We start from the raw sequence: 21,230 nt of genomic DNA, 5'->3' as shown, positions 1-21,230 counted from the left end.
TTTCATCAAAATCAATAATTTTCAACTGATGGTTACATGATATCCTGTAACAAAATAAAGATTAAATAGACCTAGACGAAATGCAAGGTAAAAATAATAATGCTACTAGAAGTTAGTTTTGGTTAAATTTTGTAGTTTAACATAATTATTAAAAAGACCAATAAAACCATAACGATAGAATGACACATTAAAAAAAATAGCAGCAGAGAAACTAACTAGAAACAGTATGGCAAAGGAAAGGATTGCAACAACACATAGTAACATTTATAATGCAAAAGGAGGGAACAGATTTCTGCTATTAGTAGAGGTATAGAAAACCAGGAATTTGAGCAAATAATCATACATACTGGGGGGGGGAGGAATAAACCAAAAAAGCTAAGACACTAACAGCAAAAGACAGTCACTGGAGGAAAGTTCTGGTTTCTTTGTTAGAAGACAAAGTAAAAAATACCGGAAACTTTTTGCATGCTGCAGGAAACAGCAGACAATAAATACCCATTTGTGAGTGTATATAAATAACAACAATGGATCTGCTAGGAGTTGTATACAATGGAAGTAAGCACAGCATCTTTTCTTTAAAATGGCACAAAATGAGAGAAAATACTAAGAATGAAAATAACAGCTTACTTTCTATAGTTAGCAAAAAATTCCAGCTGAGATTAAGACAAAATCAAAGATTGAATAGCAGCTAGAATTCTGACAGCAGTAATGAGTGTAGAAAGGCATGTGGATTGTTTTTCATTTATTCTTTTGCCAAACATTAACCTCTCCCTGGGCTACTGCAAGCCCCTAAAAGCCTCCATCATAGCTAGTTCAAAGCTCTGAAACTAGCAGGCACCTCAGCATATCAGAATTTAGGTCAAAACTGTTAGTATCAGAAGACACTAGGGGTTTCAAAGAGTAAAGTTTTGTAAGTTGCCAGAGTACCTCTATTTTGTACTGATTTTTTTTTTTCAAGTTTAATTGTGCATTTCTTTTTTCTGTTATATACTTCCCTTGTATGTTTGTTTTCCCAAACATTATCCCTACATAGATATCACATATATATTACATATTACAAAGATAACATATGAGTAGATTCTACACACATTAAGAAATATATGGCAATGCTTTCTCTTTCTGGATTACCCATATGTGGACAATTTTCCATAAAACTTGAACCGTGGTTCAGTGTTGAATTTCACCTCTCTCAGATAAATTTTTATGGCATTTTAAACTCCATGTGCCTAAAACTAAACTCTTTGTTTTGATAAATGTCCATCTCACACCAAACTGTCCATTTTTCTCTACAAATCTCCCTTTTGGCCAAAAGACAGAATAACTCATTTAGAAATTCAGAAAACCATAAGATCATGGTGCCTTAATGGAGCAGCAGTTTCTCCCTCTCTTGCTTTCTCTCCTGTGCACAGGCAGCTTCTGCCCTGAAATGAAGTCTCAGGTCTAGTTATGTTTCATATAGGAAGTAAATCACTTTACTAGCCTCAGGAAAGTACTTTCAAATATTTTTAAACGCAGTATCACTAATACAGTAGCAAAAATGTTCTGTTTACTGACTGTTAAGAATCTAGGTGCATCTTCTCTGCACCAAATCTTTCACACTGCAGGAAAATAGAATATAACAAGGTGGTGTGAGTTACAAACTGGATGTTATCTTCATCTCCAAGTGGGTAAAGCATGTGGGAGCGTTGCTTGCTATCATTAACTTCAGTCAGACTGCAAATCACCTTTTAAAAATCCTAGGATTCAGTCTGTTTTTCACATCAGTTTGCAAAGGAACATTTTCCTGACCAATAGATATTGCAGGACCACAAATGACAGCTTTGAAAGGGACATCTAAACAAAATTCCTGCTTCAAGCAATGATGGTTTTGTATTCATCTTTCATCTTCCTCTAAGTGTACTTAACCTTTCCTTAAAGACATCTAATTATTTTGCCTCTAGTGACAAAATGTCTTAATGTCTGATCAACCTCGGTGCTAAATAGATGTCTATATAGCCGTCTAAATTAATCCTTCTTCCAAGTAAAGTTCTGCCCATTACTTCTGCCCACTACAAATTTTTGCACTTCTGTCTTTCCTGTTTTCACACTTTATGATGATCCATATCTTTCTTTAGACTTAAAAACTCCTTCCAGGATTCTCATGCTGCCTATCAAAGAACTTGTCTAAATTTTTCTAAACTTCAAGTACAGACAGCCCAGTACTACATAAAATTACAGCGATACCCTTCCAATTCTTTGGAAAATATCTTTTATGTCATTTCTTGCTTTGCTTTAAATGTATTCTTTTTGTAACATCTTCAGTTAGGATCCCATTTTTGTTTGCATTAGTGACAATCATATTTTCTGAATATATTTTGTTTTAGTTTATCCCTATGCTATGTATGTTTGGTTGTTAGGGTTTTTTTTGGTGGAAAAAATCTACTTGAATGATAAGGAGATTTTTTTGCTGTCTTCATGGATTTTTATGTAGTGATTTTTTAACCCTGTATTTTAGTTGTTAGGTGCATACATCTATCAGTGGAATAACTCTGAATGTGGAATCTTACTGAATATTTCAGATTTCTACATTTAGGGCTTTTTACTTTACAATATCAAACAGATAGATTATGATCTCAGAGACAGCAAATCTCTCTTTCCCAACACTGAGAAAGGTGAAAATTGCATTCATTTTTTTCATCAAGACTACAGTCAGTGGAAAACAGCTCCAGTGCTGAAAGCTTTGCCTCACTCTTCAGAGTGGCCAAGATTTGATGTAATGTATTTTCTAAAACAGCTGGCAGAATTCTCGGTAATGGGATGATAGATACTGCTTTGTCAATAGCCAGAGAGGGAGGTTATGAGGATTTTCAGTGCTAGTCAATGGGTTTGGCTTTAACTCCTGTAAATGATTTAGTTCTATATGCTCTGGCTGCTGTTCCAACAGAGAAAAAAGCTACTGTGATAAAAAAATATTTTGGTAATCTCTAGCTAACTATTGATAAATGTTATTTTTGTGTGTAGTGAAATCTGTTCTGTGCAGAAAAAACTTTGCTTTATGTGCCCTGATTCAGAAGGCACTGAACAAGATTCCCCACTAAAGTCTGCATACTTCACCTGTTGCCTTTTGTAAGGGCAGAAACATGCTCTTGAACTGGGTAAAACAGCAGCACAAATAATTTTTCTTTCTTGCCAGTCTTCTGTCAATACAGTCACTGAAGGGTACTCTCATTAAAGAGCCAGAAGGGACACAAGTAAATGGGGGTAGCAATGCAAGGAGGTTAGGACAAAAGGACAGAGAGGATGTTCTGCTCAACCCCAACAAGTTACACGTGAGGATGGGAAAGCCTAACATCAGAACTGTAAAATAGTTCCATATGGCTCCAGCTGTGCCTGCTGAGCTTTATTATCATGAGCAATGTTATCCACAGAGTCCAGCATGGAGTACAAACTTGTAAACCTGATTAACAGATCCTAGAACTATACTTGTGAATATCTATGGCTGATGAGATGCCTTGAGGGATAAAGGATAAACATCTCCAGTGATAATGTTAAGAGTTTCTGATACTCTCATTCACAAAGTATCATTTCTTTGCCAGGGAGAGGGAACTGCCTTGTAATTGATATTTTCTTCTTTCACTTTGCAGAATGTGTAAGGATAGCCCAAATTAATCACAGATTTTTCTCCCTCTCTCACATGTAGTTTCTATGTGACCCTGCTGCTAGCCTCAGATTTCGGCTACCAGGAGTTTGCAGGGACCCTCTTGTATTAATGACTTTTTTTTTTCCATTGATGCAGGTTCCTGCAAAAATGAAGTAAAAATTTGATTGAACTTCTTGCCAGTCAAAAGGAGTTATGCTAGCAGACAAACAAGCACCACTTAGGAGTACTCATAGCCTGGCAGAACTTCAAGGGTTCCTAGCTGCTCTTAGATGTTCAGACTTTGCAAAGTTGCTTGCATGTTGCTGAGCAGAAAGTTGGTGTACACTCATTCTGTGGTCAATGTAGAATCATGGAATTGTTAGGGTTGAAAGGGACCTCAAGGATCATCTAGTGCCAACCCCTCTGCCATGGGCAGGGACACCTGACACTAGATCAGGTTGCCCAGAGCCACATCCAGCCTGGCTTTGAAAATCTCCAGGGATGGGGCTTCTAACGCCACCTTGGGCAACCTGTTCCAGTGTCTCACCACCCCCATGGTGAAAAACTTCTCCCTAACATCCAATCTGAATCCACACATTTCTATTTTTTTTTCCCCTTTCCTATCACTCCCTGACACCCTAAAAGTCCCTCCCCATCTTTCTTGTAGCCCCCCCTTAAGATACTGAAAGGCCATAATTAGGTCTCCTCGGGGCCTTCTCTTCTCAGCCCCATCTCCCTCAGTCTGTCTTCATAGGAGAGTTGCTCCAGCCCTCTAATCATCCTCGTGGCCCTTCTCTGGACATATTCCAGCACATCCAGATCCTTCCTGTAACAGGGGCTCCAGAGCTGGATGCGGTACTCCTGGTGGGGTCTCACCAGAGCAGAATAGAGGGGGAGAACTGCCTCCCTTGACCTGCTGGCTATGCTTCTCTTGATGCAGCCCAGGATGTGATTGGCTTTCAGGGCTGCAAGTGCACACTGCTGGCTCATGTTGAGCTTCTCATCCACCAAAATGCCCAAGTCCTTTTCTTCAGGGCTGCTCTCAAGACAGCTGCTACCCAGCTTGGGTGCTTGGGATTGCCCCAACCCAGATAAAGGACCTTGCATTCGGTCTTGTAGAAAAGGATGTTTTTAGCAAGCCTAAATTAACAGTCTGCTTTTCTCAGAAGCTCAGCCTTTACTACTGCCTAAGAACGCAGGATTGTTGTATGTCATTTTCTTGGAACAAATGAAATAAAAAATATCTCCATTTCTGGACAAGAATTCCTGAAGATTTTTTCCTGGATCCAGTTGTTGCAGGCAGTCTTAGATGACCTGATTCCTGTTACAAGTTCCAAAGCTCATCTCTCAAGGATTCCACAAAACTGTTTCCTAAGAATGACAGACTGGTGAAGGCTAACTAGACTAGCACTCCTCAGTCTGTACTCACCATTCAATTATTTTTAGGTAAAGAAATAAGTAGAATTGTTAGCACCTTGGATGATCTCCATACACAGACAACTACCATGTGAGGTTCTTTACTTTCCAATTTCTAACACAAAGATCTCAAAAATTCATTTTTTAAATTAAGGTTATTCTCAGTAGAAATCACTAAGATCTGCCAGACACAGGTACTGTAATTTTCAAGGATTATTGTGAAGACTGTGGAGATTTGGATCAGGAATTTGGCAGCAAACAAGCTAAGTAAAAATGATTTGCAGCTTGGTTTGCTCACGTGGGAGGGAGGGAGGGAGGGAGGGAGGGAGGGAGAGAAGAGAATTAGTCTAAATTTGCAGAACACTGGGGTTTCTTCAAATTATTTTTGGATTAGTATCTGGGTAGATTCTGTTCCGACGGATTCTGGTTATGTTGGACACTCTGTTAAAAGATTCCAACCTTTTGGAAATAAAATTATCAAGTTTTGTTTTGGGACCTCTTGAAGTAAGTAGAAAGGATGTGAAAATGGAAATTTGTCCATATTTCAGCAGTCCAAGAGGTACCCCTGAGACACAGAAGAGTAAATAGCAGGGGTTTTTTCTAACTATTTTTTTGCCTGATGGTATATCTATGTAAAAAATGTAAAAAGCCTCAAAAACAAGTAAGACAAAGGGAGTACACAATGTTCATAATGGTGATTATCACATTAATATATAGGATTGTGGGAACAAGATTTTTTCATGAGGTGTTGGGTTTGGACAATACAGTTAGTATTCAGTAGTTGACTCAGAAGAAAACTAAGCGTGTCATCATATGTCAGAGTAGATATTTACAATGCAAATTAAGGTAGACAATTTGACAGTGATGAGTGTACAGATAAAACTTATGAATTCTACAAACTCTCCACTCTTAAATAAGTCTGAATCAAAAAGAACACATGGAGAAATTGGTAGGAGAGGATGCAGAAAGTGTAAGTTCTTCATTTGACCAGCTGGTCGAGCTACTATACTATAGGAATATCACTGAAATCATGGAACATACCTAAGCTTTTAAACTACCGAGGTTATCTCTTGCTAAATATATATATATATATATATATATATATATATATATATATATATATATATAAAATAACATAACAAGGCTTCTACATCACCAAGCAGAGAGCTTTTGACCTAAGGGAGCAACAAGCAGCCTTGGACCTATGACAACCTGAGCGTAAACAAAAACCTAAGAAGGTCAGAATAAAAGCAGAGTGAACAGACTAACAAGGAGCTGCTGATATTTATCCTAGAAAAGCACAAGTTCACAGAAGGACAGAGTAAAGGATTAAACAGTCATCATTACCACGCCACATTTTCACTTCTCTAGAGTGTCATTGGCCTTGTGAACTACAGTGAAACCTGTGACACCAAAGTAACCTTTTCAAAACATTATGTAGTTTCACTAGCAAAAGGAAAGCAAGGCAAGCAGAAAAGGCATGGTGTCAGCCATAGCTTATCTCAGGTACCAGAACTTTTGAAGAGCTTTCAAGAAGCAGTGTTTACCCCTCACACCTTACTTGTAATGTGTTGTGTTTTAACCTATCCCTCATTCTCTGCTCCTTTTTCTGTCCTTCACTTCCCACATCCTTGGTCAAAACTAAAAGCAAGCATTACTTTTCAACCTAAGTACATCATTGTCTTCAAATACCAGCAAATGGCCTATCTGAAGTGAATGTGAGCTTTCCAGTGTGTGCGTTTTGAGTCAGGTGATCTGACTTAGATTAAAAGTAGATGGTTATATAGTTTTTGTAGCATATCATAGAGATTTCTAGTTGCTTCATGTAAATGCAAAGTGGTAAATGAGGTCTGATGGAAGAAAGCACTACATCAGCAAGCAGCAAACAGTCCCTCAGGAATCCTAAAAACCAGGCATAGCTTCTTTAAAAGAAAGCAAATAACGTGAAACAATGCAAAGAATAAGAAATAGCCACATTATTTCCATAAGAGACAGCTCAAAGGAAGACTGGAAAGATAGAAATGAGGAAAGAACAGTCACAGAATTTAAATTGCCTCGTGGTGGAAGTAATGTTTCTTCTTGATCTGTTCCTTGATTGCTAAAGGTAGCTTTTAGGGGGTTAGGTGTGGGGGGAAGGGTGTGAGTGTGTGCTCTGGAGATTTTTTTAACTCTTCAGTCTCGTGAACAAAATATTTAACCTTCCTTGCCTTTGCTGGTGTCTTTTCTGAAAAAAAAACCAAACAACTGGAGCTCTGATGTGAACGGCTAAGGAAAGAAGTCTTCATATTTCTGAAGACAATCCCCAAATTAGCTCTTTGTGGACAGCCGGAGTAAGTTTTAACGCAGTTAAGGGGCGTGCTTAACACCCCCACCAGACCTCCCTTCTCCCTCGCCCTAACAGACTTCCCCCCATTGCCCACGGCCCCGCAAAGCAGTATACGCAAGGTGCCCCGCTATATTCTCCGCCCCCACGGAGGAGCGCGGGCTAGCAAAGGCAAGGCTGGGCACTGGCTGCCTCGCCCCGTGGGCAGATCCCCCACCGGCGGGTGGAGGGCACGGGGGCCGGGAGGAGCGGGCAGCCCTTCCCTCTCCGTCGTCCCTCCTTCCTCCTGCTGCGGGGGGGTGCGCGGTGCTGCCTTTCCGCCCGCTGTCGAGCTCCGCGGAGCGGCCCCGGCCATGGGGCTGGGCGCCGTCGGGTTTCTCGGCTGCTGCTGCCTTCTGCCCCTCGTCCTCCCCGCAGCCCCAGGTAACTCCCGCGACGGGCAGCGCTGGAGCAGGGCGGCGGGGAGGGTGGCGAGCAGCGGCTCCCCGGCGCTTGCCGCGGGAAGAGGAGGCGAGTTGGGAAAGTTTTCGGAGTTTGGCAGGACTGGGCGGCCAGCGGCGGCGGCGGCAGCTCCCCTGCGGGGCCCCGAAGGCAGAGCCCCCAGCGTTCGCTCTGGCTCATGGTGCCGGGGGTCTTCAGGAAGCTTTTCTATTGCATCTACTTCTGGCTGGGCGCGTTTCTCGTGCCGTTTGCGTCGGTGGCTAACGGTGGTGGTTCAGAAGATATTGCTCGATGCAAATACAAAAGTCCGTGTCTTGAGATTCTCGTAGCTATCCATGCATAAATTAAAATGATGATATTTTTGTTGTTGTTTTTATTAATCTGATGGAGGGTTGGAATTAATTCAACACTTTTACTGTAAGTCGTTTTAAAAGGAGTCAGGTACCATTGTTCTTAAGGTAGTTCTGAAAAATAGCCATTTAGAGTGGCATGTCGTGAAATGACATCTGTTCTGATATTTCCCTGTCGGGAGTATTTTATGGTCATACTACACGCACCTTGCATTCTTTGCAGTTAGTTCTTTATGTCCTTTCACTTATCCTATAGGAACAGTGCAATATGCTCCAGATTAAGTCCACCTAAAATTTTATGTTGCAAAATGCCTTTGGGGAGAAAAAAAAATCAGATTATGCAGTCTGAGTTCTTTTAGAATGTCAGTAGTATGATCAGTATACTGGAGATGGTTTTTGGTGTTGTTTTTTTCTGAGTGCTGATTTTCCTGGTTTGATAGCTCAAATCTTTTCTTCCAGGCGTGAACTGTAAAACTGGCTGCCACCCAGAGAATGGATTTTGTGAAATTTCCAATGAATGCAGGTAAAAGTATCTGTCAAATAGGGCTGTTACCAGAAGAATGGGCAGCTTAAATAATTTATATTGCTGGTAGAACAGACAAGATTAAACGATTGACCCTCTGAAAATACGGAATGGTAACTGGAATGATAAAGCACAAACAGATAGGCACTTCTCCCAGTAAAAGAAGTCTTTGCAAATTAGCATTTATTTATTTTCTCACTGCATGAAATAGTTTTCTTCACATACACTGCTTCTAGTGTTTCAGAAGCATTGAGGGTATCTGTGTGTTTCTTCAAATGTGCTGCATAGTCCAATTTTTTATCCAAAAGTTTACTTATTGTGCCTGAAAAAAGTAGACTATCTTTGTAATTATGTTCATTAAAAATAAACTATGCTTCTGTCTTCTCTTTTATCTCTTTTAGGTGTCAGCCTGGTTGGCAGGGTGCTCTTTGTGATCAGTGTGTTCCTTTCCCTGGGTGTTTGCACGGCAGCTGTGCCAAGCCCTGGCAGTGCATCTGTGAGGAGGGCTGGGTTGGCAGCCTCTGTGACATAGGTTTGCACATCCTCGCCTGTCCTTGAGGAAGTGAGACGAAACAGCCCCATCTGGTGCTGGAAACGTGCACAAGTCTTTCTGAATAACTAAAAGATTGAATGGCAGCACCAGATAATAAGGGGGTTCTGAGCAGTGGCATGTAAACCTGGACGGTTTATAGTAACTTAGGCAGGATCATGGAATTGCCTTTGTAACTGGGCATATGTGCAAGCAAAGAGTAAACTCATTCTGTTTTAAGCACTGGTTATCATGACAAGGCCAGCAAATAACTGCTCCCTTGTCATTTAAACATTTTCAATAAAAATACAAGTAATCTTTTATATTTTAAATAATCATAATTATTTATGTAATATTTACATTATATATGCAGCTTTCTTAACACTTCCTGAAAAGGAAAACATTGTGCTATTTCTTTCTTTACTAACCCTGTGATGATTCAGTGGAGTAGCATTAGTATAACTGAGGAAAAGTTCTGCCTGACCAGACTACCACTTCCCTCTCAGCTGTTCTTCATGTTTGCGCTCTCTCACCCCTTGCCAGTCAGAATAAGCCAGTTTAACATAATCAAGCTGAAGAAATAGCCTTTCCTTAGATGGTTTATTTTGGCTGACACAGGCCAGTGCTGAGCCAAAGAGGTCTGAGGAGCCTGAAACTGCATGAGCATCCAAGAACATGTGTGTTTTCAGCCCATGTAGCTGCAGCTGGAAGAGGACAGGTGTTCAGAGCTGGATTTTCTTTTCATGGCTTTTGGGATTTTGTTGTTACAGTTTAGAATTTGTAAAGCACATTTGTATTCCACCCATGCCAAAATGCTCAAAAGAGTAATTAATGATGACACAGTTTGAGATGAATAAAATTTTCAAAATGACTAAAAGACCTGGAAGATTTCAGATAGTTCACATCCTTGCAGTGACATGGAGCTTGGTACTCAAGGACTCCTTCAGCTTCTCATCAGGTTTTGCAGCCCATGCTCACCAACTGCACACATAAGCATAGACAGATTGAGAATCATAGTATCATAGAATGCACTGATTGGAAGGAACCTCTAAAGGTCACCTAGTCTAACCCCTCTGCAGTAAGCAGGGACATCCCCAGCTGGTGCAGATGTGTATAAACTCTCAGAGATGTTGTTCTGAACACCTCTTGCAGATGTCTTAATACCTGAGAGAGTAATCTAGGTTCTCATTAAAATTAGTGAGGAGTAATGGGTCCCTCTGCTGTCCATGATCTACAATCCCATGATATCTAAAATCCTAGATATCTGAAGCTAGGCAGAATGACACACACACACCCCTGCAACCTTAGGAGGCTCAGTTCTGTTTCTTGCCAATTACTCCAAAGAACCAGATTTTTAAAGGTGCCATCTTCACACCTAACGATTGCTGTAAGATAATTTTTTTAAGCTGTGCATACATTTAAAAGCCAAGCTGCCTAGCTGAATTTTGAGACACTTAACATATGTTAGCAATTCTGCACCTTGCAAACTTTCCCACTTTGCAACTAGTAGTTAGGATACTTTGTACCTATGAGAAATATAATTTAAAAACATATTCAGACAGTTCTATAATGGCAAGAAAAGGTATCCCTTGCTTAAGCAACTGTGAGCAAATGTGAATTCACAGGGATGACAAAATAGGAATTGGAAATTTACAGGAGAGTCTGAAGTTCATTTGGCCATCACTGTGAATAAGTATAGACAACAGTTTCAGCAGCTTATTTGCTTGCTAGGCATGGAAGGGGGAAAAAGATTATTTGGACTAGTAGTGATATCTCTTTTTCTGTTTTCTATAAAAGTTAGTTTCCTTGGCTTGTATTATGAAAGGTCCTTTCTGAAGTAGTTTTAGATCACCAAGTGGTTTGCTTTGTAGACAAGCATGACAGAAGAGTCAATATGAGTGTTATCACTGCCGGTTAACCTCTTTGCAGTGGAGTGCCTAACTGAATGCCATGGCATGTTCTCATCCTCTGGAAACGCAGCCTTGAAATCAAGTGTATGACCATGTAGAATCAGGTTGCACAGCACAGGATTTCCCTCTGCAACTCTCTGATATACACTACACAGTACAAGAACAGGTACCACATCAAACACTGGGACAAACAGCAAAGGGAAAAGCGGTTTAGTCAATTTATTCCAAGAAAAAATGTTAGCCCAGTCAGACCATATGTTCCACCTTGCTAAATCAGTTAAGTCATCTCTAGCTGTACCTGCATAGTCATGGTAGCTTGCCTCTGACTTTCCATTTGAATCTTAATTTGGCTAAAACCCAACGTGTAAGCTGGGAATATACTGTGCTAGATGTCACTTGACTGCTTTGCTTAGGGCATGTGTTGGTAAGACATCACCAAAGAGCATGCAGATGGAGCCTCTAGCACCTGTGCTAGGCATGCATGAAAGAGGGTCTAGATATTCTGCTGTGACTGTTACTGAGTGTGCCTTCCTGTAAGAACACTCCATGATTGCTTCACATACTGCAGCATGACAACTTAGTTTTACATAAAGATTAATTAATGTATTGGTAACATGATTGTAGCCCTTCATAATACATGTGCAAATGTACTGTCCTGTTTTTGAATTCTCATTTCAGACTCAGTTGACACTTGAAGCAAATAAATTACTTAGTTGTTGTCCTTTCTAGAGTTAAAGTAGACTAAGTAAGAGAAAAATGAGACTATTTTAAAAGAATATGTTCCTACGAGCTTTAAAGTTTTACAATTAAATCCTTGACAGAAGTGACTAGAAGTAATGTGTATATGTGTGTATATGCACACACCTGCATGTATTGATACATTTAAGAGAGTTTCTCCACTCCTGCATCAAATTTCATGTTTTGTTAGCTGCCTCTAAGTCTTGTGAAAATAGGTGGCAAACAGCACTTCAGAAAGTGTTCAAGATTATTTTGGTGGTTGTGAAAATTGGAGCTTACACTCAAAGTGCATGGGAAGTGGCTGTCTTGCAATGAGGATAGGCTAACACATTAGAAAATAGAGCCTCTATCCAGGGAAGATGGTGTTTGAAAGCTAAGGCTGTCAAAATGTTTTGCTGTGCTTAAAGTTTTGCAGTACCTCGTGATACTGTCTAACTTTTGTGTTACATTTTGGGAAGTAAAACATAACTGCCCTTAAATCCCTTTTCGTCTTCTTAGAAAGTGTATGTATGCACATGTGTGTACAAAGCGTCAAGACAACTTGCAGTTAGCACTTCTCTGCAGCTGCTTCATCAGTTGGCTAAAATATGGATTTTTTTTTTTTTTTAATTATTTTAAAATTTTAGTAATAGTTTGAGTGGGAAGTGGTTTAACAGGAAAAATGTAAAGAAAATGAGATGTATTGACTTTGGGTTCAGAATTCATACAGCTTGCTCTTCTGGTACAGTTATGTAAGGGTTGGATGCAACCCAGCTAAAAGATTACATTTTAAGACATTATTTGTAACTTTCTGATCTCGGTTATTATGAAATGTTTGTTCATAAGCACATAGTGATAGGCTCTGAGCACGGAGCAGAGAGAATTCCCAGTTCCTGATTGCTTCATCAGAATTCTGCTCATGGAGAAGCCAAGGCTGTGAAAGGATAACTGGGCTACATACAAGTTGTTTCTCCTGTGCTAATATTTTATTGATAATATCACTTATTTATAAACCGGAACAATTCAAATATGTTTTACAAGTGGGAGCTAGGAAAAGAGAAACAAGCTGAAAATGCTTGAAATATCTGAACAATCCGCACTCCATTTTAACAGAGGGAGGAACAGATCAAGATTTATGAGATGCAGAGTGAGAGACCATTAAAGCTGTACTTTGAAATACTATATACTATTTACTGATTCATTAGATTAATTGAGCTCTGGGATATTTTTTTTTTTAAACAGATATTCACCCATGTTCAGGAAAGCCCTGCACCAATAACTCAACATGCATAGAAACTGGTGATGGAGGATATATTTGCCTGTGTGCCCAAGGATTTAGAGGAAAAAACTGCCATCTCAGAAAAGGACCTTGCATTATTAATGGGTAAATATTGATTTCTAATGTGAAGTTAAAATCCTCACTCCTGCTGACTGCTACTCAGAATTCTTTGCTAAGTAGAAGTATCTCTATGCTAGTTGCTGATATTTTTTTTTTTAATCAAAGTTTATAATTCTGATCTGTTTGTTCTGTAAAGATTTACATATATCAGCATGAGTTTGTGCATAATTTGAGTACCAGAAGTGATAATTTGCACATTTTGTTGTGGTGAATTTATGCCTTCCTGTGATTTTTTGTAAACAAACTTGAAGTAACCTCCTTTCCTATATTCTCACCTCTACTGAGAGATAAGTGTATATACAAACCATATACAGTAATGAGAACAGTAGCCAACGCACAAGCTGTCTTCATAAAATCATCTAGTGCACCAGCTTGTTGTTTTTCTTAAATGGCATATAATAATATATCCATACATTATTGAAGGAGATAATCTCACTTCTACCAGAACAGAGTATGGGAGGCCATTGTTTTCCATTCTCTTAGGAAAGTGGGACATGAGGAACAGCGTTGTCATGAGGTTGAGGGAAGTATCTTTCCCCCTCTGGTGAGAAACATCTGGAGTGCCGAGTCCAGTTCAGGGTTCTCAGTACAACAGGATATGGACATACTGGAGTGAGTTCAGTGAAGGGCCATGAAGATGAATAAGGGATGGGAACACTTCTCCTATAAGAAGAAGCTAAGAGCTGGATTATTTAGCCTGTAGCAAGTTCTGGGGGAATCTGATGGGGAGAAGCAAATCAGGCAGGGACAGATTTTTCTTAGAGGTGCCCAATGAGAGAAGTAGTAGGCACAGACTGAAAAAATGCAGCCCTATCACTGGTAGAACTGCCTGAAAAAAGGGAACTTCAAAGTTAAAGAAACTGTGAATTGGTGGGTTTATTGAAATCTAGACGTGTCTCCTAGCTCATCAAGGATCTCATCCCATAAGCATGTATGCATTACTGGTAGACATAGGCTTGGTAAAACTCACCTTAAAATGACAATTTTCTATGGATTACCTTCTTTCTCTCTAGTTCCATATTGGTACCCTCTGGCTCATTTTGTACTCATCAGCAGCTAATTATGAATATTCAGATCTACCTTATGGCTAAATATTCCTGAACACTCTTGTTTGAGGAACCTTGACACCACTCACTACCTGGCAAAAATTGCCATTCTTACAACTTTATGTCAGTGGAATTTCTTTGCCATTGCTTTTTATTGGTGCATAGTTGCACAGTTCTGTCTGAGTTTACCTTCAGCCACTTAAGATAACGGCACTGATTTGACTTTCTCTTCACTGACAGTGAAGAAAATTTAAATTCCTTGAAATTTAAATTCCTTGAAAGTGCCTTGAATGACATCCAAGCTACTTGGCTAGCACAGGAGATGTGAATAGCTTGCTTTCTCTAATTGTCATCTGTAGAGCAAATATTTCAGTAACTCAGCAAGGACATACATTAACCATCCTGAAGAATAGGTGAGGCATAGCATTAACAAAATAATACAGATAAGGTGCATGTACTTCATTCAAATCCTCATGGTTTTAAATTACTGAAACTGTGTTTGTGTGATGGTATTCTGTGTTAGAACTGAAGGCACATGAGCTAGTCTGGAAATCATGAACAATTTCTCTTAAAGAAACAAGACGCTTGAAACAAATTCCTTTTCTCTAGGTAGCTGTGTCTTTTTGCAGGAAAATGAGAAGCAGGCTCTGAATTCTGGTTTTAGTTCAAAAAGACAACTGTTCTCAGTAAAAACACTTGATGTCTGCTAAACTTCAGTCACCAGTGTACCTTGCATCCTGGAAAGAGACCTCATTATATGATGCCACTTCATTTACATTTCACTTCCTCTCAGTTTCTCTGTACCTCAATGCTAATGTTACCAATGTTGGTATCACTAAGCATTGCCACTGGCTCCTAAGATAATGTTCACAGGTGGAACCAAGTCAATTCACAAATCAAAGTGACTGTTCTAGTCTACAAAATCAGGCAGGTGTATCTGCTCTGAAGCAGAGCAGTATGTGATATGTTCTAGAATGAAAGCAGAGTATTTGGAAAGCAAAGAAGTGGTACATCTATGTTTCCACTAGTCCTTCATGTACCACACCTTGCTGAACATGCATTAAATGCCATGAATTCAAACTGAATATATTCAAGGAGATTAATATTAATACCTTATTTATTTCAGCATATTAAAATTAGACAAATGCAACTCAGTGTCAGTAATAAATAAAGAATAAATTTTCAACATTTAGCATATTTTCACTTAAATGGTTTTTGTTAAAATGTTGTAGACTCTGAAAGGTTCAGAAAAAAATAATTTATACTTATATTGCCCAGCAATTCTGCCCTATCTGCTTAGAAAGTACTGTAATTCAACCCACCCATGAGGGTTCAAACTTCTACACATTGCCATATCCAAACCAGCTTGTCAGATTTTCCATGAGACCTGCAAAGCTAAAAAAAAAAGGTGCTAGACTCTCCAAGAAGGCCATAACCACTCATTTTCTCAAGGGCTGTACAACTACAGCTTCAGTATTTTGCTAAAAGTTGACACAATGGCTAGTGATCGTAGAAAAATCCTTGTTTCAATAATCATCTCAAATTGTCACATCTGCTATGTCCAAGCCCACAGCCAGCCACACCTTTCACTTGACTAATACTACTTCCAGATCTCTAGTTTGTTCTTTCAGTAGCCATTTTTATCACCAACTTCTACATCAAAGGATACAAGAAGACAGAACAGTTTTTGAGTAAGAAGCAAAAAAAATATGCAGATGATTCCTCTACCATGATATTCATGCTTTCCTGATGCATGGCTGACAGATGCTTCAGTTCCCAGTAAAGCCAGATGTGCTTGGTGTAATCTCCATCATAGCTAGTATCAGAGTAATGGCTGGGCACTTGAGAAACTCAACTTTAGTTTATCTCTCTTTCACAGTCCTGTCACTCAGATAGCAACAGAATCACAGAAACACAAAACATTAGGGGTTGGAAGTGACCTTGAAAGATCATTCAGTCCAAGCCCTCTGCCAGAGCAGGATCACCCAGAGTAGGTCACACAGGAACACATCCAGGTGGGTCTTGAATGTCTCCAGAGAAGGAGACTACACAACCTCTCTGGGCAGCCTGTTCTAGTGTTCTGTCACCCCCACAGTGAAAAAGTTTTTTCTTATGTTTGCATGGAACCTCCTATGCACCAGCTTGCACCCCTTGCCCCTTGTCCTATCATTGGACATCACTGAAAAGAGCCTGGCTCTGTCCTCCTGACACTCACACTTCATGTATTTATAAACATTAATGTGGTGACACCTCAGTCTTCTCCAAGCTAAAAATACCCAGCTCCCTCAGCCTTTCCTCAAAAGGGAGATGTACCACTCCTTTAGTCATCTTTGTGGCTCTGTGATGGACTCTTTCAAGCAGTTCCCTGTCCTTGAACTGTGGCGTCCAGAACTGGACACAATACTCCAGATTCAGCCTCACCAGGACACTGTAGAGCAGGAGGGGAACCTCTCTTGACCTACTAACCACACCCCTTCTAATAACACCCCAGGATGCCACTGGCCCTCTTGGCCACAAGGGCACATTACTGGCTCATGGTCATCCCATTGTCCACCAGGACTCCCAGGTAATTTACCCCATAACTACTCTCCAACAGATTAGCCTCCACCTATTCTGGTATATGGGATTGTTCTTTCCCAGATGCAAGATTTGTTATATTTCATGAACTTTCTCCCTGCCCAACTCTCCAGCCTGTCCAGGTCTCACTGAATGGCAGCACAGCCTTCAGGTGTATCAGCCACTCCTCCCAGTTTTGTGTTGTCAGCAAACTTGCTGATAGTGCTCTCTATTTTGTCTTAAATATCTGGAAATCCATTACAGCCAATTGGCTGCTGCTACTGCCTGTGTGGAATATCAGCATTCATGAAGCTGTAATGTTTGTTACCCAAGGGACTTTCCCCTGTAGAAGCAACAACAGCCTGGACGTTTCAACTATGTACTGGTTTTATGTTTAAAGCTTTTGTTTTTTAAAACTAGTGGGTTTTAAGCTTTTTTTTTTTTAAACTAGGATCCCTTTTCTGTCAACAGGGCCAGATGAAGGACCAAGTCCACACTGCATAGCTCCCCTGAATTGGCACATTTGTGCCTTTCTGCCAGATGGGTGTCCCTATCTGTTCACCTAACACTCAGTGAGGCATAGTTATATTTCAAAGGTGAAAAAAAAAAGGTGTCTCAGTGAATTTTCACCACTTTAAACATAGTGCCAGGTGATTAATAATTAAGGGCTTCAAGAGTTTGCAGAAATACTTGGTTTCCTGTGGTCCTGCCCTCACAGCTGCCTTTGTCAAGGCTGAAGTTACCCCATTTATATTTTTAAATGTAATGATATTTATGAAAATTTTGTTAGAACAGCACAGTTTGCAGGAAAGTATCGTTTTGCTTCTAATTTTTTTGTGTTTGTGGAGCCCTGGAAACAAAAACAGTCAGCTTTACATCTTGCTGCTCTGGCAGAATGTTTTGCTTTGCAAGTATAATACATAGATTATTTTATGATTAATCAGGTGAAAAAGAAAGCCATGCTGCTGGTGTCTTTGTTCAGTCTTGTATGAACAGTTGTTCATCTAAATAGCTCTAAGCATACAAAAACACTGAGAAGCTTAATTTGAATAAATATTTGAAATTTAAAATCCCTTCACAGCTCTTCAGGCTGAATTTATAAACTGGTTTACTAATCCTGCCTGAGCGTCAGCGGAAGATATTATAATCTGTATTGACAAAGCTGTTGAACAAATTCATTCTTGATTCAACTCCATTGACTTCAGTGGATTTCATTTAGAATTGTCTCTTCTAAAGAAATCCAGCTTCTTTTATTACATAAACTCTTTCCTGATAGCTTCCTTCTTTGGACTTCAATTCTCTCTATGTATTTGCCACCTGTTCTAGCTCTCCCTGCCAGAATGGAGGAACATGCATTGATGACAGTGGTTTTGCACCCCATGCTTCCTGTTTGTGCCCTTCTGGTTTTGCTGGCAACTTCTGTGAAATAGATAGAGATGACTGTGAATCAAATCCATGTGAAAATGGAGGAACATGTACAGATGTTGGTATGGGTTTCAGCTGTTCTTGTCCCCATGGCTATACGGGAAAGATCTGCAGTAGCCGTATCGTATTCTGTGCAAGTGGCCCGTGTGAGAATGGAGGGACATGCAGTGAACATCCTCAAGGAGGATTCGAATGCACCTGTAAACCAGAATTCATTGGTCTGACCTGTAAATATCCCAGCAGAAACACAAGTCTTTCTGGAGTGAATACAGAGACAAAGCATATGCAGAATTACAAGCCACCCTTAAAAGCTCATCACAGATCGGTGCATCAACAGCAAGAAATCCTGAAAATAACAATGAAAGAAACAATCCAAAATGTAGATCCCTTGCTGAGCAGAAGTCAGGTGATATGTTTTGTTGTACTGGGCTTGCTTACATGTCTTGTTGTCTTGGGTACAACTGGAATTGTGTTTTTTTCAAAATGTGAAATGTGGCTTGCCAATGCCAAGTACAGTCATCTCCTACGCAAGAAAAAAAACTTTTTTCTGAAATCTGACAATGGGGAAAACCTCTCAGTTAATATTATCTTCCCAGAGAAGATCAAATTGACTAATTACACTAAGAACTACACTGCCATCTAGGCCCTTAAAAGGCAAGCAGCAACTTGCGACTTTTCATAGCGATGTGTAAAATAGATTGAGTTTATTACCTGTGACTGGCCTCAGTGTTTGTGGGTACATTTCCTGTAGCTTGTTGTCGTGGTCTAACGAGCGGACTACGAAGTGATAATGAAGAAATGCGATGTATCTGTACTGCTAAGTACTTTTTTATGCCCCAAAATAAAAGAAGAAAAAAAATAATAAAAACTTAAAGAAAAGGGAATGCTCATTTGTTTTCTTTTCAAGGCAGCTATTTTTTGTAGATTATAAAGTAATTTACCACTGGAACTGTACTGCAGCTCTTCTGTGTTGTTCGTAACTTATTTGGCAAATATGGTACCTGTGAATTACCCAGTAATGCTTTTATTTAATAAACAGAATTTAAGGGCTATAATGGTTTACTTACTCATTTGTAAATATTGTGCTACAGCAAAGTCAGCAACAAGTGTCCCTACTTAATTCTTCTGCTATATGTGTTGAAGACTTTAGAGACTATGACCAGCAGGAGCAAATTCACACTGATGTCTCCCCTATCCAGTCAGTTTTGTTATTTTACATGTTTATAAGACAGATTACTCCTTCTACAGATACCTACAGGTCTATAGATCTATTTTATAATGTCAGAAAGGTGTTCATTCTCTTTAGTTGTACTTTCTGTTGGAAAGTCCTAGTAGAGATTCTGACTTTTCTAAGTATTCTTCAAAGAATCTCCTGTGCCGTGGGGAGAAGTGAAAAGGAAGCATGTTGCCTGAAAAAGGACAGCTGCTTTCAGTTCTTAATTTCTGCTTTTTTTCTGCCACATTTCAAGTAGAGGACAAGGTTTTCAAGGATTCAAAGGAGCACCAGGAAACACACAATGGCACATGAGAGCCACAAAATCATTAGAGGCTTGCGGTCATTAGGGTCATTGAGGTCTTAAGTCCCTGAGGAGCATCGCCAGGGCCCTCAGCCACTCACTACCCACAGGCCCATTTCACATCAGCACAGAGCTATTGGTCCTTATCTGACCTATACTATAGCAATGCTGATCTCCACCTTCACCTACTAGATGGACCTCAGACATGTAATGTAGGTGGCCCATCTACTGAATTGACTTTTGAACCTGTGCTCCAGCCCCATCTCTGTCCTGTCTTGTTTTGCTCCTCACTTGAGCCTATGGATGGACTCTGGACCTGATTCATTGCTTGCTGTGTCTAGTGCTGACCCCCATTACCAGCAGCAGCTCAGGTGATGTTCTCAGATTCTGTGAGACTGTGAAATCCCACTCTGGAGCATGACCCTCCTAGTTTTCCAGTTTCACTTCCTTAGTGGCTGCTGTCTGCTCCTTTAAAATAAAATAAAATGAAACAAACAACCCACAAGCTCAAATAAAAAAAAAAACAACCAACAAACAAAACCAAATCATTTTGAACCACAGTGCCTAAAGGCGTCTTCACTGCTGGTAAGCAGCAATTTACTTCCCCAGCCACCCTAAGGTAAGAAAATTTTGCATCTTCTAAGCTGCCTGATAACTGTGCTATTCCTAAATCCATTAACTACCGCTCAAATTTTAAAACAGCAAAAAGCCTTAAAGCACATACAGGACTTTTTCTGTTGACCTCTCTCTTAATTGCTTATAACATAGCAAGTTTGCTATACTGCTGATAATATTTGCATGTTGCTAGGATCGTATGGAGTTTATTAATACTTAATAGGTAGAACAATTAATAATATTAACCTTACTAATTAAAAGAAAATGTGGAAAATATTAATAAAACCTATTTACTGGTTTGAAATATCTAGTTGTGGAACAGATATCTCACCAGCAGGAACATGTAACAATTTAAACAATATAAGCAGAAATCCAGAAACAACAAACAGTGATTTAAACTGTAAAGAAAAAAGAGCATCAGCAACATGCCAGAGATTGCCCCAAATGGGGGGGAACTCTAGAATTCTCTCGGGCAACAGATCTTTAGCAGATGCTTATAAAAGTCAGATTTCTTAAGCACTCACTGATCCTGGTACCACGCAGTGTGGGGGGGGATTTAAACAAAACCAAAATGATGTTGACCACGTGAAATCTGCCGGAACAGTTTCACTTTCTGTTGCTTCTGCAGCTTGTTGCTGTAGCACATACAGAGTTTAGCTCCAAAGGCTTTGTAGCTGAAAGCTTTGTAGAAAGGAGGTTGCTGCCAAGGCTTGCAGGGCTTGTTGGCTTTGTAGCTTTGCCTGTCTTGGAGAAGTTCTTCAACTGCAATCTTCGCAGTGGTGATTGTTGCTCCTTCCAATAAAACAAAACTGTCCAGGGGACTCTTGGCTTCTCCTGAGGTTCG

At 39.8% G+C, this 21,230-nt stretch overlaps 1 protein-coding gene across 1 annotated transcript; it reads left to right on the top strand.

The window, feature by feature from the left end:
* The first annotated feature begins 7,561 nt into the window (after positions 1-7,561).
* Positions 7,562-19,313, top strand: DLK1 (delta like non-canonical Notch ligand 1). The gene is made up of 5 exons (XM_054161838.1): positions 7,562-7,781; positions 8,609-8,672; positions 9,074-9,204; positions 13,071-13,212; positions 18,156-19,313. Exons 1-5 carry the CDS (start codon positions 7,712-7,714, stop codon positions 18,895-18,897), a joined length of 1,149 nt encoding a protein of 382 aa, XP_054017813.1. The 5' UTR covers positions 7,562-7,711; the 3' UTR covers positions 18,898-19,313.
* Positions 19,314-21,230: the final 1,917 nt, after the last annotated feature.

The sequence above is a fragment of the Dryobates pubescens genome, chromosome 5 (genome assembly GCF_014839835.1).
Source record: "Dryobates pubescens isolate bDryPub1 chromosome 5, bDryPub1.pri, whole genome shotgun sequence".
NCBI classification, from domain to species: Eukaryota; Metazoa; Chordata; class Aves; order Piciformes; family Picidae; genus Dryobates; species Dryobates pubescens.
The sequence above is the reverse complement of the archived record's forward strand: the minus strand, read 5'-3'. Positions and strand labels throughout refer to the sequence as shown.

What these genes read in the sequence shown, in the direction of transcription:
- DLK1 (XM_054161838.1), top strand. Translation starts at nt 7,712, where the DNA reads ATGGGGCTGGGCGCCGTCGGGTTTCTCGGCTGCTGCTGCCTTCTGCCC. An exon ending in GAAATTTCCAATGAATGCAG is followed by an intron (nt 8,673 to 9,073) that starts GTAAAAGTATCT and finishes TATCTCTTTTAG; the next exon opens with GTGTCAGCCTGGTTGGCAGG. An exon ending in TGGCAGCCTCTGTGACATAG is followed by an intron (nt 9,205 to 13,070) that starts GTTTGCACATCC and finishes TTTTTTAAACAG; the next exon opens with ATATTCACCCATGTTCAGGA.